This window comes from Urocitellus parryii, chromosome 5, assembly GCF_045843805.1.
Source record: "Urocitellus parryii isolate mUroPar1 chromosome 5, mUroPar1.hap1, whole genome shotgun sequence".
NCBI classification, from domain to species: Eukaryota; Metazoa; Chordata; class Mammalia; order Rodentia; family Sciuridae; genus Urocitellus; species Urocitellus parryii.
In genome coordinates, this window is record NC_135535.1 from 187,214,930 (window position 1) to 187,228,947 (window position 14,018).

At 53.7% G+C, this 14,018-nt stretch overlaps 1 protein-coding gene across 2 annotated transcripts in view; it reads right to left on the reverse strand.

Annotated features, from left to right (window-relative positions):
- Sh3pxd2a (SH3 and PX domains 2A) overlaps nt 1–14,018 on the reverse strand; it is a 215,285-nt gene that overhangs the window by 100,734 nt on the left and 100,533 nt on the right. For both annotated transcript variants that reach the window (XM_077799000.1, XM_026401179.2), the window contains exon 5: nt 7,136–7,227. In XM_077799000.1, coding sequence (XP_077655126.1) covers nt 7,136–7,227 — 92 coding nt within the window. The remainder of the gene's footprint in view (nt 1–7,135; nt 7,228–14,018) is intronic.

The following is a 14,018-nucleotide window of genomic DNA, read 5'->3' on the forward strand; positions in this document are numbered from 1 at the left end:
CTATAGCTCCAGCTCTGCCCAGGGAACAGTTACTCAGAGGGCAGCCCTGACGAGTTCAGGGGAAGTGAGGCCACCAGGAACGAGTCAATAGCAGAGCAGGTTTAGGGCTCTGAGAGGCTTCAGAGGACACTGTGGGCCTTGGGAGTGAGGAGTGGGCATGTGGGGACCTTGAGCACCTGCACACCAGGACCACCCACCCAGGGCTGAGGATTCAGGGAAACACAGAAAGCATGAGACTGAGAAAGTAATGGGGGACCCAGCTACTCCTCCATAACAGGACCCTTCCCTGATAGTTCTCTTCTGCCCTTGCGTGGGAGAACTGAAAACCCGGAGGCGGTCCCCAGAGCTGTCCGTGGAGGTGGTCCTCGTGGGCTTTAGCTGTAGGAGCTGAGCCCAGACAGTTTTGAATCCACTCCTCTCCAGCTTGTCTGCCCAGCACAGCAGCAGACCCATGGAAGTCCTTGCTCCACAGAGCTAATGTCCCTTTCAAGTTGGGTAGATGGTTTCCTGTGGGCACCTTCTTGCCACCTGGCCACCCAGGATGAAGGACTTACTTACATAAAATTCCATGCCCCTCTTCTTCCAGCCTCCCTCGGACCCACAGCCTCTAGATCCAGCTGGCTCTCTCAATCATCAGCATAAAGAAGCTATTTGTGCAGTGGCCAGAGGCGAGGGAGGAGGTGACGGGGTAGCTGCAAGGACAGGTTGGCTCATATCCCTCACCAGATGAGCAGGGTGCATTGAACCGTCCTGCTCATGAGGGTCTGGCCAGAGCTCAGGCAAGCATGGGGTGGGCTGGTTCTCTACCCAAATCCCCAATCCAGGACAGGAATGTGGGATGCCAAGAGTTCCCAGTGCCAGCAGGGTGCCTGGTAGGACAGGGGTGAAGGGAGCAGCCTCACCCACGACAGTCAGCACAGGGGGGGGCATGGGGGGCACAGGGGGCGCTCCTGAGGCCAAGGTCTCAGTGGGCTTGTCCTGCTCTCTTCTTCAGCCCCACCCACTTCCATTCATGCCTTTGATGAGCAGCTCCTCTGGACCCTGGCCTGGGTGGGTAGAGGGGGAAGAAAGCCCAGGCCTGCTGACTGAGCATCTGGACGGGCCAGGGATGCCAGAGGCATTTTATACATATCCCTTGGAGCCCACAGCGGCCTTGCCCAGTGGTGCGGTTGGCCCTGTGCACAGATGCGGGAACTGAGACCTGAAGAGAAGTAATTCATTCAAGGCCACAGGCAGAGCTGGGTGTTGACAGCCATTAATTCAACTCAGTTTTAAGATTTTAACTGAATGACGGCCTTAAGCTTTGAGTTCATTGGCCTTCGCAGTCCCTGGCACACAGTAGGTGCTCAATAAATACCTGCTGAGTGAGGGAAGGCTGCAGCAGAGATTCCCTCCCTCCAGGGCTCTCCCTATGACTTTCCATTGCCCACCCCCAGCCCCCAAGAGGAAGGGAGGAGGAGGAGGACCTGACTCAGCACCTTGCTGTGTGCTCCACACTTGTCACCTCAGGTCATCCTTAGCTGCATTTGAGCTATGACTTTGTGACTTAGGAAAGGCCATGTCATCGGTGCTGCTCACTGGGGCAGGCTGGACTCTAACCCCAGATGTCAGCAGTCAGACACAAGCCCAGCAACCAACAGCCTTCTGAGCAGGACAGACCTGAAAACCCTCTGGGACCAGTGCTGCCTGGCTGTGCTGCCACACCTGCCTTCGAGCTGGGTCTTCCTGCTGGGCCTCTAAGGCCAGGCTTGCCCTCCCTTCTCCTCTCCTGGAGTCTGTCCTCACAATCCCCCCGAAAAGTCAAGGTAGGGGCCGGGGAGGGGGTGACACGTCTGCAAAGAGGTGAAGCTCCTGGAGTCTGGCCTCTTCAGCCACCACAGGTGCTCAGCGCCTGCTTGGCACCTCCAGGCCAGCCCCTCGGCCTCCTTAACCAGCTCTGGCCCAGCTTCCACCCCAGCACTCTGGCCGCATCAGACCTCCTCATGGGATGCCCCCTATCTTCTGCCTGTCCCTGTGTCCCAAGGGCAGGGCAGGTGGCAAGAATGTTGGGGTGGACTCTGCCTCAGGGCGTGAGGGCTGGGCAGGGGCTTTCCCAGCAGCGCCCTTGGCCCTGATGGAAGCTGGCCTCTGCCAGGCTGGGACAGGAGTGATCCTGATCTGGCCAGGGCCCATCGCCTCTCACCCCGGGTCCCTCTGAACATTGGGGCATTGTTCCAGGCCACAACAGAGGGTGGCTCTGTGGCTCTGAGGCTGAGGAACAAAAACCAGTTTAGCAAGGCTCTGCTCCTCATGCAATTTCAAGAATTTAATCAGAATCCTGGCTAGCTTGGACAGGAAGACATGAGCTGAGGGACAGGCCTGGGCCTGGGGCTGAGAGGGGGCAGGAGGAAGCAGGACACCCTCCGGACCACCTTCTATGCCACAGGGGCTGTCACAGAGGAGGTCACTAGTTGTGAGCTGACAGCCAGCTGGACAAGCAGACACTGGGTGACAAGAGGGAGGCATGCCAGCTCAGCCTCCATATCCTGTCTGCAATGTGGGGGTACTAAGTCCTGGTGCACCCCTACCCATGGGTTTGGCCCAAAAGCAGAGGCCAGCAGTGGTGACGGGAGGCTGGAGCAACAGCTCTGTGGGGACAGATGGCAAGTATGTGGCTTCAGTGGTGGATAAAGGTATAGGGGGTTGGGGATGTAGACAGATGCCCTTGCTGCTGTAATGATAGCAGACCCTGGGTGCTGGCGGTGCTGCCTTGTACCTGTGTTGTTCAGGCTCCTTCCTTCCTTCCTTCCTTCCTTCCTTCCTTCCTTCCTTCCTTCCTTCCTTCCTTCCTTCCTTCCTTCCTTCCTCCCTCCCTTCCTCTCTCCCTTCCTTCCTTCCTCTTTCTTGTTGCAGTACTGGGGACCTGGGCCTGACACATGCTGGGCAAGTGCTCCACTGCCAAGCTATACCTCAGTTTTTTCTATTTTGAGACGGGGTCTTGTCACATTTTTCAGGCTGAAGCAGGAACTGTTATCCTACTCTACAGATAAGGAAACTGAGGCATGGATGGGCTGTGCCACTCACCTGGGGCAAGGAACAGAGCTGGCCTCTGAACCAGAGTTCTGACCATCAGCAGGGTGGAGGGCAGTCCAGTGTATAACAGCTCAATGGCCTAGTTTTGCTTGGGCACAGATCGGCAACCAAACAACACTTATGAGATATCGGGCCCTTGGGGCGCAGAGACTGGACTCCACGTGGTGGGGAGAGACCCACAAGCAGAGTTGGGGTGGCTGGTGCCAGCCTGAGGAAGCTGGTTTTAGGGGGGTTTCCCTGGACTGGCAGCTGGAGGCTGAGGACAGAGCAGGCTCAGGCCCAGGTGGCTGGGGAGGGCGGCTGCTCCGGGGAGGGGGAGCCGGGCACAGCATGGGGGTGGAGCCAGCAGCTGGCAAGCTAAGAGCCAGGGAGTGGCAGGGGGCCAGGGCACTGCAGAGATTCGAAGGCAGGTCACAGGCCTAGGGGGTGGGGCACCTGCCCTGATCCTTCTCCAACAGGAAGCTGCATCCTCAGACCTGGCTCTGAGTTCCCTCTGAGAACCTTCTAGATTCATCGTTTGCATCGGATGAGGATTTAAAGTGGAACACAAAGGGGTGATTTCTGGGTCAGCTGGTTGACCATGGTGTAGGTCCTGCCAGACTGGTCACTCATTGGCCATAAGGGCACCACATGTCCAGCAGCATCTAGGGAGATCAGAGCAGAGGGGCTCCCTGTTTGAGGGGTACCCCTTGGGCTGCAGAAGCCAGGCCAGATGACAGGCCCCTCTGTCCAGGAGCCAAGGAGAGAAACTCCGGAGCTCAAACAGAGCAAACCTCGGGGGCTGGGTTATGGCGGTGTTGGCCCCAGGATGCTTTGCTGGGCAGGGAGACCATGCACAGGGGTGACGACGGGGTTGGGGTACATGAGGTATGCCACCTCACCTGGTCAGGTTCACCCTCATTGTCAGAAAAAATGCTAGTCCACCCAGGCTGCATTCCCGCCAGCTTCATGGGCTGACAGGATGGTGGCCAGGCTCCCCAGGAAGGCAGCCTGGGTTCAAGGTCTTGCTCCCCACACTTCTCGACTGTGTAGCCTGGGTGGCCCTGTAACTGCCACCACCTCCATTTCCCCATTGGTCTAATGGGGACAATAATTCCGCCTCCATGGGGTACTCTGAGATTTAAATGAAATAATATTGTGCAGGGGACAGAGGGAAAGAGCAAGGAGGCAGACTCGTCCCTTCCCCTTCTGCTCCTCCCTCCCTGTCAGGAGGCTCACACCAGTGTGCATGTGTACACCCACACCCATGCACACACTTACACTCCTACTCATCTTCCAAGAATGAGAACACTTCCTGTGTCCCCCTTAAATTCATGTATGAAATCCTAATGCCAGAGTGATGGCATTAGGAGGGGATTAGCTCATGATGGAGGAGTGCTCATGGAAGGGATCAGTGCCTTATAAAAGAGACCCCAGAGGGGCTAGGTTGTGGCTCAGCTGTAGAGCACTTGCCTTGCATGCATGAGACATTGGGATGGATCCTCAGCACCACATAAGAATAAATAAATAAAATGAAGATATTGTGTCCATCCACAACTAAAAAAATATTAAAGAGAGAGAGAGAGAGAGAGAGAGAGAGAGCGAGAGAGAGAGAGAGAGAGCGCCCAGATGACTTGTTTGCTCATCCACCATGGGAGATGGTAAAGATAGCCACCTATGAAGCCAGAGGCAGGTCCTCACCAGACACTGGATCTGTAGGTGGCTTGATCTAGGACTTCCAGACTCCAGACTGTGAGGAATGAATTTCTGTTGCTTGTAAGCCACTTGGTCTAGGGAGTTCTGTTACAGCAGCTCACATGGACTAAGGGACTGAGGAGGCTCCACCAGCCCTGGCTCAGGAGGGGTGCAGCTGAGGTGCTGCAAAACCTTTGGAGACATAAACCGGGAGTTGGGTTAGGGCATGGTTAAAAGAGTAAGTCTGAGCCAGGCTTGGTGGTGCAGGTCTATAATTTCAGTTACTGGGGGGGGCTAAGGCAAGAGGATTGCAAGTTTGAGGCCAGCCTCAGTAACATAGCAAGTCCTTGTCTCAAAATAAAAATAAAAAAGGCTGGGGATGTAACTCAATGGTAGAGCATCCCTAGGTTCAATTCTCAGTACCAAAAAAGTCATGATGTGTAAAATCACATCATAGTCATAACTACCATGTAAGACTATAATAAAAACTGAATGACATCAGTCACTCATTCGACAGATTCTTCCTGATGATCTGCTCTGGACCAGGACTACCCAGGGCACTGGGCATGTAGCAGTGAGTAGGGGAGGTCCAAGTTCCTACTCACCTGGAGCATGCCTTCTAGCGGGAGGGACAAATAACAAACAAACACAGATAGTGTCAGTCTGCTCAGGCTGCTATAACAAAATATCTTACATCAGGTAATTGATGAACAACAGAAATTCACTGCTTATCACTGGAAGATGGAAAGCCAATATGAAGGTAGGTACCAGCAAATTTGGTGTCTAGTGCAGGCCCATACCTCATAGGTAGGACATTCCAGTTGTGTCCTCACATGGTAGAAAGAGCAAGGAGGTTCACTTGAACCTCTTTCATGAGGGCACTAATCCCATTTGTGAGGGTAGAGCCCTTGTGACTTACCCCCTAGTGGCCTTTCACCCTAATACTGTTGCATTGAGTATTAGGTTCCAACACTGAATTTGGCGGGGCTCCCACATTCAGACCACAGCAGTCAGAGAACAGGTCACAAGTGAGACAGTTGCTTCTATAAAGAAAGAGGAGGCTGGGGAGGGGCAAGTAAGTGCTGGGGAGTTCAAGCAGGGAGGCCAGGGCCAGCTGCACCAAGAAGCTAATAGGTAAAGACTGGAAGGCAGAGTGGAGCAGGCTGAGGGGCTCTCCTGGGGGCTCAGCGTGCCAGGCCAGGTCTTGCTGCCCACACTTCGCAACTGCGTAGCCTGGGGTTGGCCACAGGTGTGCTCAGAGGGCAGGTGCAGGCAGACTGGATTCTGAATGACAGAGGGATTTGGAGCAGGAGAGGGACATGATCTGATCACAGGCAGCCAGGCAGAAGCAGGGGGGATCAGGCAGGGAAGATGGCGAGACTTGGGTCCAGCACGGATGTGTTCTGAAGAGAGTGCCCCCAGGGTTGGCTGACACATTGGGTGGTGGATGTGATGCACAGAAATTAGTCTACAAGAATGCTGGGGCTTGGGGTCTGAGCCAGGGGTCCTGACCAGGCTCAGCACTGCTCTGCACACTGCAGTGATATGTGGCAGCCACTGTTCACAGTGAGAGGAGGGGACATGGGACTCCACAGCAACCTTCCTGGGGTCGCCACATGAAGAGGCAGGACCACCATGGCTCTGTGCCAAGCCCATCAGAGGCGTCTGTGTAGAGCATCCTTTCTGCGCTGAGCCAATGATCTTGAAGATCAACCGCTGGCTGCCACCCAGGGGCCTGGCTCTCCAAACAGAAGCCAGAAAAGGGATCAAAGCCCAGGGGCTGCTGCTCACCTCCCCCACCAAGCCTGTGCTGTCGCAGACTTTGTCTTCCCTGTAAGATGGAAAAGGAAGAAGACATCCCCCACCTCAGCCCCATGAAATCCCGAGGCTCCCTGAGAGTAGCACACTTGAAAGAGACCGAGGTTATCTGCAAAATTCCAATTAAATCCACAGGCTTTGATAATTTGATAAGCCACTCTGCAGTCGCCCTGGAGTCAAAATATGCTGTTACCAGATCCGTGTTTACATTTCAGGATAGAGCGGGGGCTGCACAGTGGCCCGGGAAGGTGCAAGCATCTCTGGGAGGGAGGCAGGCGGGCACTTGGCTGATATATGGTCAGCCTGTCTACCCAGGGTCATGGACAGGCCGGGCTCCTGCACAGCAAGCACTCTTAGGGAGCACTTTCCAGCACAAGGGCAAAGAGAAATTAGGAACAATCTTGGGCAAAAAGGAGCCTGAGCAATAAACCGTCCCTTGTTCCTTTGACATGTCATTCCTTAGCCGGGTTGGCATTGCTAGCTCCCCCTCAATTGTGTTCCCACACCCTCAGCCTCCCTGGCTTTGGCTCAAACTCCCAAGCGCATAGGAAAGGCCTGAGCTTCCACTCACTCTTTTGGGGGGTTGACATCCTCAGGTCGGGCCTCGAAGAAACGAAAGACTTCATCACACTGTGAAATGTGGGGAGGGAGCCGGACCAGTGCCTGTGGAAAGACAGAAAGCAATGGCACCATGAGCTTGGGACAGGAAAACCAGAGTGCCGGCGTGAGCCAACAGTGATGGGAAGGCACAGTCACCCGGCCAGTCACCAGCCTCCCAGTCAATCAATGACTTAACTAGCTGACTACTGAAGCTATTATTTATCCATCCATCCATCCATCCATCCATCCATCCATCTCAACTAAAAATCCAACAAACCAGCCAACTAATTAATCAACTAAACAAACACCCCAATACTCCACGAACCAACTGGACAATAAAAAAGATAATCAGTTAACCAATCAACTATCCAGCCAATAATTCAATCGACCATCCAACCAGCTGAGCAATTAAGCAGCCAACCAAGCAAAACACATTGACGTTGAACCCTAGGTCTCAGGGCCCTCAGGGACTGGTCCTTCTTCATGAACCCTGGAGGAATTTTCTCCTGCTCATAGGATAAACCTGAGCTCCTGAATCCAGCAATGTGAGGCCTCGTCTTACCAGGCTGACCTCCCATTAGCCCCTCTCCAGCTGCACTAGATAGCCATGTTCTCTGAATACTGTTGGTGCAATTAATTATTTATTGGCTGCTACTGAAGACAACAGGAAGCTATGATGGAGTTTGACAGGACCTAAGATGATGGGGCCTTTCAGGAAGGACTCTGTAGCTGAATTCTAAAGCCTGGGAAAAATTGAACTGCTCAAGGTGGGCAGAGTTCAAGTGTGGGGGCTCCAGGAGCTGGAGGAAGGTTGATGTGGCCTGGGCACACAGAGCGAAGGAGAGAGGGTGTGGGGCGCCTGACCTAGCAGGGCTCCCTGGCCACACTGAGCATGCCTGGGGAACACTGCCCCGCGATGGGGTGAAACGCTTCCACCACAGTGGGCCTGGCCTTGGCTGGAGGGATTTGGAGAAGTAGAGAGGAGAGGAGTGGGTACCCCATGGGGAGTGACAGTGAAGGCAAGGGTGTGGCCAGTGTGGGCCAGTCATCCAGGAGGACTGAGAGGATGAGCCTTCTGTGGTGAGGGGCGGGGCTGTGGTCTCAGGTGGTACTGTCCTCCCGCAGGTGCTGCACACCTGCAGCAGCCCCGCCAACCCAAAAGCAGGGTGTGGGGGGGAGGCCAGGCGTAGCCTTGTTTCCTGGGCCCCTTCCTCCATTCAGTGTGGGGAGAAATACTGGGGCAAGGAAGGGTCCCTTGGGCCAAAGGGACAGAAGAGATCACTGCCAAAGCAGCCCTGAGGGGTGTGTTCAAGGGAACCCAGGGCTGGAGACAGTAAAAGAAAGAGAAAAACCTGGAACTGGAATCCAGGAACATAGGAGTGTGATAAGGAGTCTCCAGGTCCATATGGAAGGACTCCGTCACAGGTCTCTGCCTCCCGGGACCCCACACCTCCCTGGAGGGCCTTCAGATGTAATGTCCTTCTCTGGTGGCTCCTGTGCTAAGCACGGTGGGCCTCTCTATGTGGCCACCTCATGATGGCTCCCTGGGAGCAAGATTCCCATCCCTGTGTTATAGACAAGGAAACAGAGGCTCAGAGGGCCACGAGGCCTGTCCGCAGGCTCTCAGGGAGAGTGGAAAGAGCACACAGGGTTAAACTCCACGCAGCGGGGATTTTAGTCTGTTCTGTTGATTTTCACCAGGCCCTAGCAGGGTGTCTGCAGCCCAGCAAGCACTCAGTGGACATTGTCTAATGAATGAGTGAATGAACGATGGATGAATGATCAGGGCTTTGGTGTGGGAAGCCCAATAGCAGTGGGACAGGATGAGGAGGCAGAAATAAATAAATAAATAAAACACGTGTGGCCTTGGGTGGCACGGGCAGAACCCAGGGGAGGGGAAGCCGTGGCTTGACTCTTGGCAGAGCTGCTCTTCTCCAGTCTGTCACCTAAAGCCACCCAGTCTATCAGGAGGCCCTTCTCAGGGCCAAACTCCCAGCCAGGCAAGACGGGGCAGGACGGGGCAAGGCCACTCTGCGACTCCCTAGATTTTCCTTCTAGAGCCCTGGCTTTCCAAGGGTCTCCAGATCCCATCATGCCAAGGAACTCCCATGTGCCACGTTCCACTCATCCGACCGCAGTGAGGGCTTTTGGTGTATGTGGGACACGGGGCTGTCCCTGCTATTATAGGGAGGGGAGGGCTAGTCCTGCTCTCCAGATAGCATGGCTAAAGATGTGTCACCACATCTTGTCCTGGAGATGGATGTGGATGTGGAGATGTCAGGATGGGAACACCGAAGCTGTCGGGAGAGTGAAGTTATAAATGAGTTAAGTGTCAGAGTCAAGTCCCTTGCTCGGAATGTAGGATGCGTGGACCTTGTCCCCAAAGGGAGCATTTAATGCCCAGGCTATTTCCTGTTTTCTCCACCAGGAAGGGTAGAAAGAAAAGGAACAGAAAACTTGAGGGAGACAGACAGACAGACATAGAGAGGGAGGGACAAAGAGAACGTGTCAGAGAAGGACGTCAGGCACATGAGGCGTAAGGGCTCCGGACAGAGGGCAGGAGGCCCCAGGGGGGACCTAAGGGCTGGGACTGGGGAGCAGTGGGGAACCCATTGCCGGCAAACTGGGCTGTGTACAGGGCAGGACCACAGCTCCCAAAGGCAAAGGGAGAGACGCAGGGCAGGGGAGGGCAGGCTTCGGCTGGCCCAGGGTGCCAGCCAGCCCAGTGCTGCCACCCAGCCTCACAGCCCGGCGTGGTCATGAACAGAGGAGCTCTTCATGCCTGCAGAGAGCAGCGTTCGGGGGCAGAGGACGAGCGTGTGGGCTGTGAGGGCCTCAGACAAAGGAGCCTTTGGGTGGACCGACCGTGGCATCTTTCTTTAAGAGGGAGCCCTGCACGGAGCACTTAAGGGCCTGTCCTGATCTCAGGCTGACAAGAGGCCCTTGGGCCACAGCAGCTTCCTTCAGAGCTGCCGTCAAAGCCAGTTCTGGCCAAGACCATTTGGCAGGAGAGACTGGTGCTGAGCAGTCTATCAGGGGCTGTGCCAGCACCCACAGCCGAGGCCGGGAAACCGCAAACTCAGACATCCTGAGAAACGCACGGTGACGGGGCTGGCTACATGGGTATTTTCGGGAGTACCACCCCTGGTGTAGGGTAAGGTTCTGCCCGAGACATTCAGGAGGTATACCGTGTGGGGGTTTTGCTGGCAGACCAGGTTTTGGGGCCTGGCTCTACCATTCACGGGCTGTGTGGTGCCAGATGTATTACTTGCCTTCTCGGAGCTCAGCATAATGGATTCAACAAGGCACCTAGCTGTTAAGAGGTTAAGTGAGATGAGGAATAGGAAGAGCTCAGCACCATGCCTGGCACTAAGTAAACACTCAGTAAATGTTAGTTGTTATGACATTATTGTCACCACCATTCGTTGGGTGAAAAGAGTGTTGTGCATGGGAATGGGAGTCAGAGACCTAATTCTTGTTCCAATTCTCCAGCTATGGATTTGCTATGAGACCCTGGGCAGCTCGCCTCACCTCTCGGGTTGTCATTTCTTGCAGGTTAAATTCGGTAGCTCTGGAATTCCAAAGTACATCTCATGGAACAATTTGCTTGATGGGTATAATGAGTTCCATGGGCATATGTGAAATGTGGGGGCCTTGAAGGTCGACCCCGCCCCTGTACCCAGTGCTTTCTTTCTTTCTTTTTTTTTTTTTTTAAATAGTCTGGGGATAATTTCAAATCTATAGAAGAAACTCAGGCCCAAAGAGTTTAGTTCCTCAAGGCTATACTCTAAGTATCAAAATTTTGCTTCAGGTGTCTGAATCCAGGCCCCCTGTTCTACTCATACGCTGCTCACACCTGCTCTCTTTCCCTCTCTCTCCTCCTCTCATTCTCTCTCCCTCTGGTACAGGAAATTGAACCCAGAGGGGTTTAACCCCTGAGCCACATCCCCAGCCTTTTTTATTTTGAGACAGGATCTCTCTAAGTGCTTAGGGCCTCACTTAGTTGCTGAGGCTGGCTTTGAACTCACAATCCTCCTACGTCAGCCTCCCAAGCCTCTGGGATTCCAGGCATGCACCACAGTGCCCAGCTGACACATGCTCTCTACTGCCTCAACATTACTCACAGGGATTTGACTGTGGAGCTGGAACTGCTCCTGGTGACACCTCATGGAACACAGCTGGGACCAACCCAGATCAGACACATCCTGAAGGTCCTCCTAGCGTTAACAGGCTGTGGCACTAAGGCTATGCTCAGCCCCATTATCAGTGAGTTCAACTGCATGATCTGTCAATCAATCTGATTGAACCTTTCTAACAGGGCTCTGACTCAGGTGAGGTCAGAGGGTCCCAAAGGCCCTGGGTTGCAGAAGGGCCAGAATGAACCTGACCTCACACCCTCAGCTCCTGGGTAGGGAGCAGGGCCCTGTGGGGCTTGAAAGCATGTGTGTCCCTGCAGGATGCTGGCTAAGCTAACCCCAGTCCTTTCCAGTCCTGCCATTCTGAGATCTGGGCCGGGGAGGTGGCTAATACCAGGTCAGGAGAAACGGGGAAGGGATGTGGGTGGCGGGTGCCTAGTTTGGGCAGACTGATAAAGAGGCACAAGAGAGCCATCCAGGTTTGCTGTCAGCTACTTCTGCTGCCAGAGCCCCCCTTTCCAAACCTGAACTGCCCTAAAGTCTCCGGTTCCTGCCCCTCAAAACCATTTTCTTAGCAGCAAGTATCATCAGGCCCATCATGGTGCAGGTTTGGAGGGTGGGGAGCAGGGGCTGCGTGATGTCTCTGAGACCTCTGCGCAGATACATGAAGCAAAAGTCTAGTCTTTAGAAATGCAAGCGGCATGGGAAAGGGCCTAGCTCACGGCTCAGTCCTTGGCTCCCTTGAAGCTCAGCTCTCTAGGTAATGTCTGTCCCAGGGCAAAACAACCATGGGTGTCCTGCTCTTTACACAAGATCAGGCATTACCCTCTTTCTAGAAGTGCCAGTTGCCGATCAACAGAAATCTTACAGGTAAAAGGCAGACTGCACTCCGGGCCTTGGGGCTGCCTCTGACCTGCCCAGGCTGTTCTTCCCAGATCACTACCTGGAAAGCTGGGGTCTCATGGAACTTCTGTAAGCCACAGTATTTCAAATGCAAGAGTCTCTTTCGAGGACCTAGCAGCCCTTCCTTTTCAAATGTCAATCATATCTATTTCTTGGTGGCAGTTTAAGCTGTTTCTCAAGGGATCCCAGGACACTGGGGCCTGGAAGAGGTGTCATCCTCTGAGGAATTTTCTCTCCTGGGACCTTTTCATCTTGTCAGCAGATGCTGTCACTGGGGGCCACACTTCCTGCTTGCTAGTGAAGACAGGAGGATAACAGATGTGCCCCCCCACCCCAGGAGCTTCTTATTTGGAAAGAGGTCAAGGGGAAGTTACCGTCCTGCAGAGGACAGATGTGCAGAGCAGAGGCATGCAGAGTGCTCAGCTTCCCTGGGAGACACGAGGCATCTCTGAGGGGCCATTATGGAAGCTGCATGTGTCCCTAGGAAGCAAATTAGCTCAGGCCAAGGGGCAGAGCCCTGGCTAGCTGGAAACAGCCTGCTCAGGTCTGGCTGACTGGACTGCAGCGTGTGGGGGAGAGGCAGGAGTGGGGGCTGGAGCAGTTCTTGGAGGCTGCTCCCAGAGGGCCTGGCTGAGACACTTAGCCATTCTCGGTGGCAGTGGGACTCCTCCAAGGACCTCTAGGGAGAACAGGAACTGGATTAGCTTTCTCCTAGGCTAAAAACACCTTTCCTGGGTCTGTCGGGGAGATGGAGAAAATCTACTCATCAAGGTCCCCCAAGGACAAGACCACTCAGGAGGTATGAATGGTCACTTCACGGAAGATGTGTCATCCTCAGGAATTTTCTCTCTTTATCAGTCTGCCCAACTTAGAAATCCTCAGCCTACCATGCCTCAGTCTCTCCCACCAGCAGCACTCCTGGCCCAGGTCCTCCCTCAGAACAAAGACCACAAGATCAAGATTACTCTCCCCAAGGGAACAGCCAATGATGGGCCAGGAATAATACTTGGGATTAGGATTCACGGGTATATAACAATCTCAGTTTCCAATCTGGGAAGTGGGGATAAAGTGAGTCTGGGAGACGCAGGGGAGGGTCAGGGGATCTGTGGCCTTCAGTGCTGACCTCTTGGTGGGTTCGTACTTTCTGTCCCCCATTCCTTCATCCCTGAAATCAAGTGTGTTGTGGACAGAAGAATCAGAGAAATAAGCCCAGCTACTGGGGCAGCAAAAAAGTCATAGTCACACATACCCGAAAATTCAGATTTGCATAAATGGCACCAATATGTCAAAGGTGAGTTGACCATTCTCCCTCACACACATACTTTCCACTGGGATACTCATTTTATTCCATGGAAAAACACTACAAACATGTATGTCCCCGGAAGGAACAGTGTAAATGGAGTCACAGTCAAAATTGGTAGTCTGAGCTTCTATATAGCTCATGCTTGTTTAGTTAAATGAAAGTCTTCCCCTTGTTGTTATCACCAGAACCATTAAATAGTAACCGCACAACCATGTTGCCCATTAAATTAATTTACAGAGTTAAAGAAATGCCTTTGGAACCCCTCTTGTTAGACATCTGGCCCTTAAGTGCCACATAAAACAATCGTCAGGCTGGAGCTTGGTAAATTTTCCATGATGCTCATCCAATCTGCTCCATATACGTTCAAAATCAACACTGAGATGTGGGTTTATGAAACCACCCTTAGAGGAGGGACTAGCTGGCTGATGAGGGCAGAGATCCCAAAGTCTGGGGAGTTTTTCTGTGTGGTCAGACTTTTCACATCTGCATGCTCCTTATGTAGAGCAGGGCTC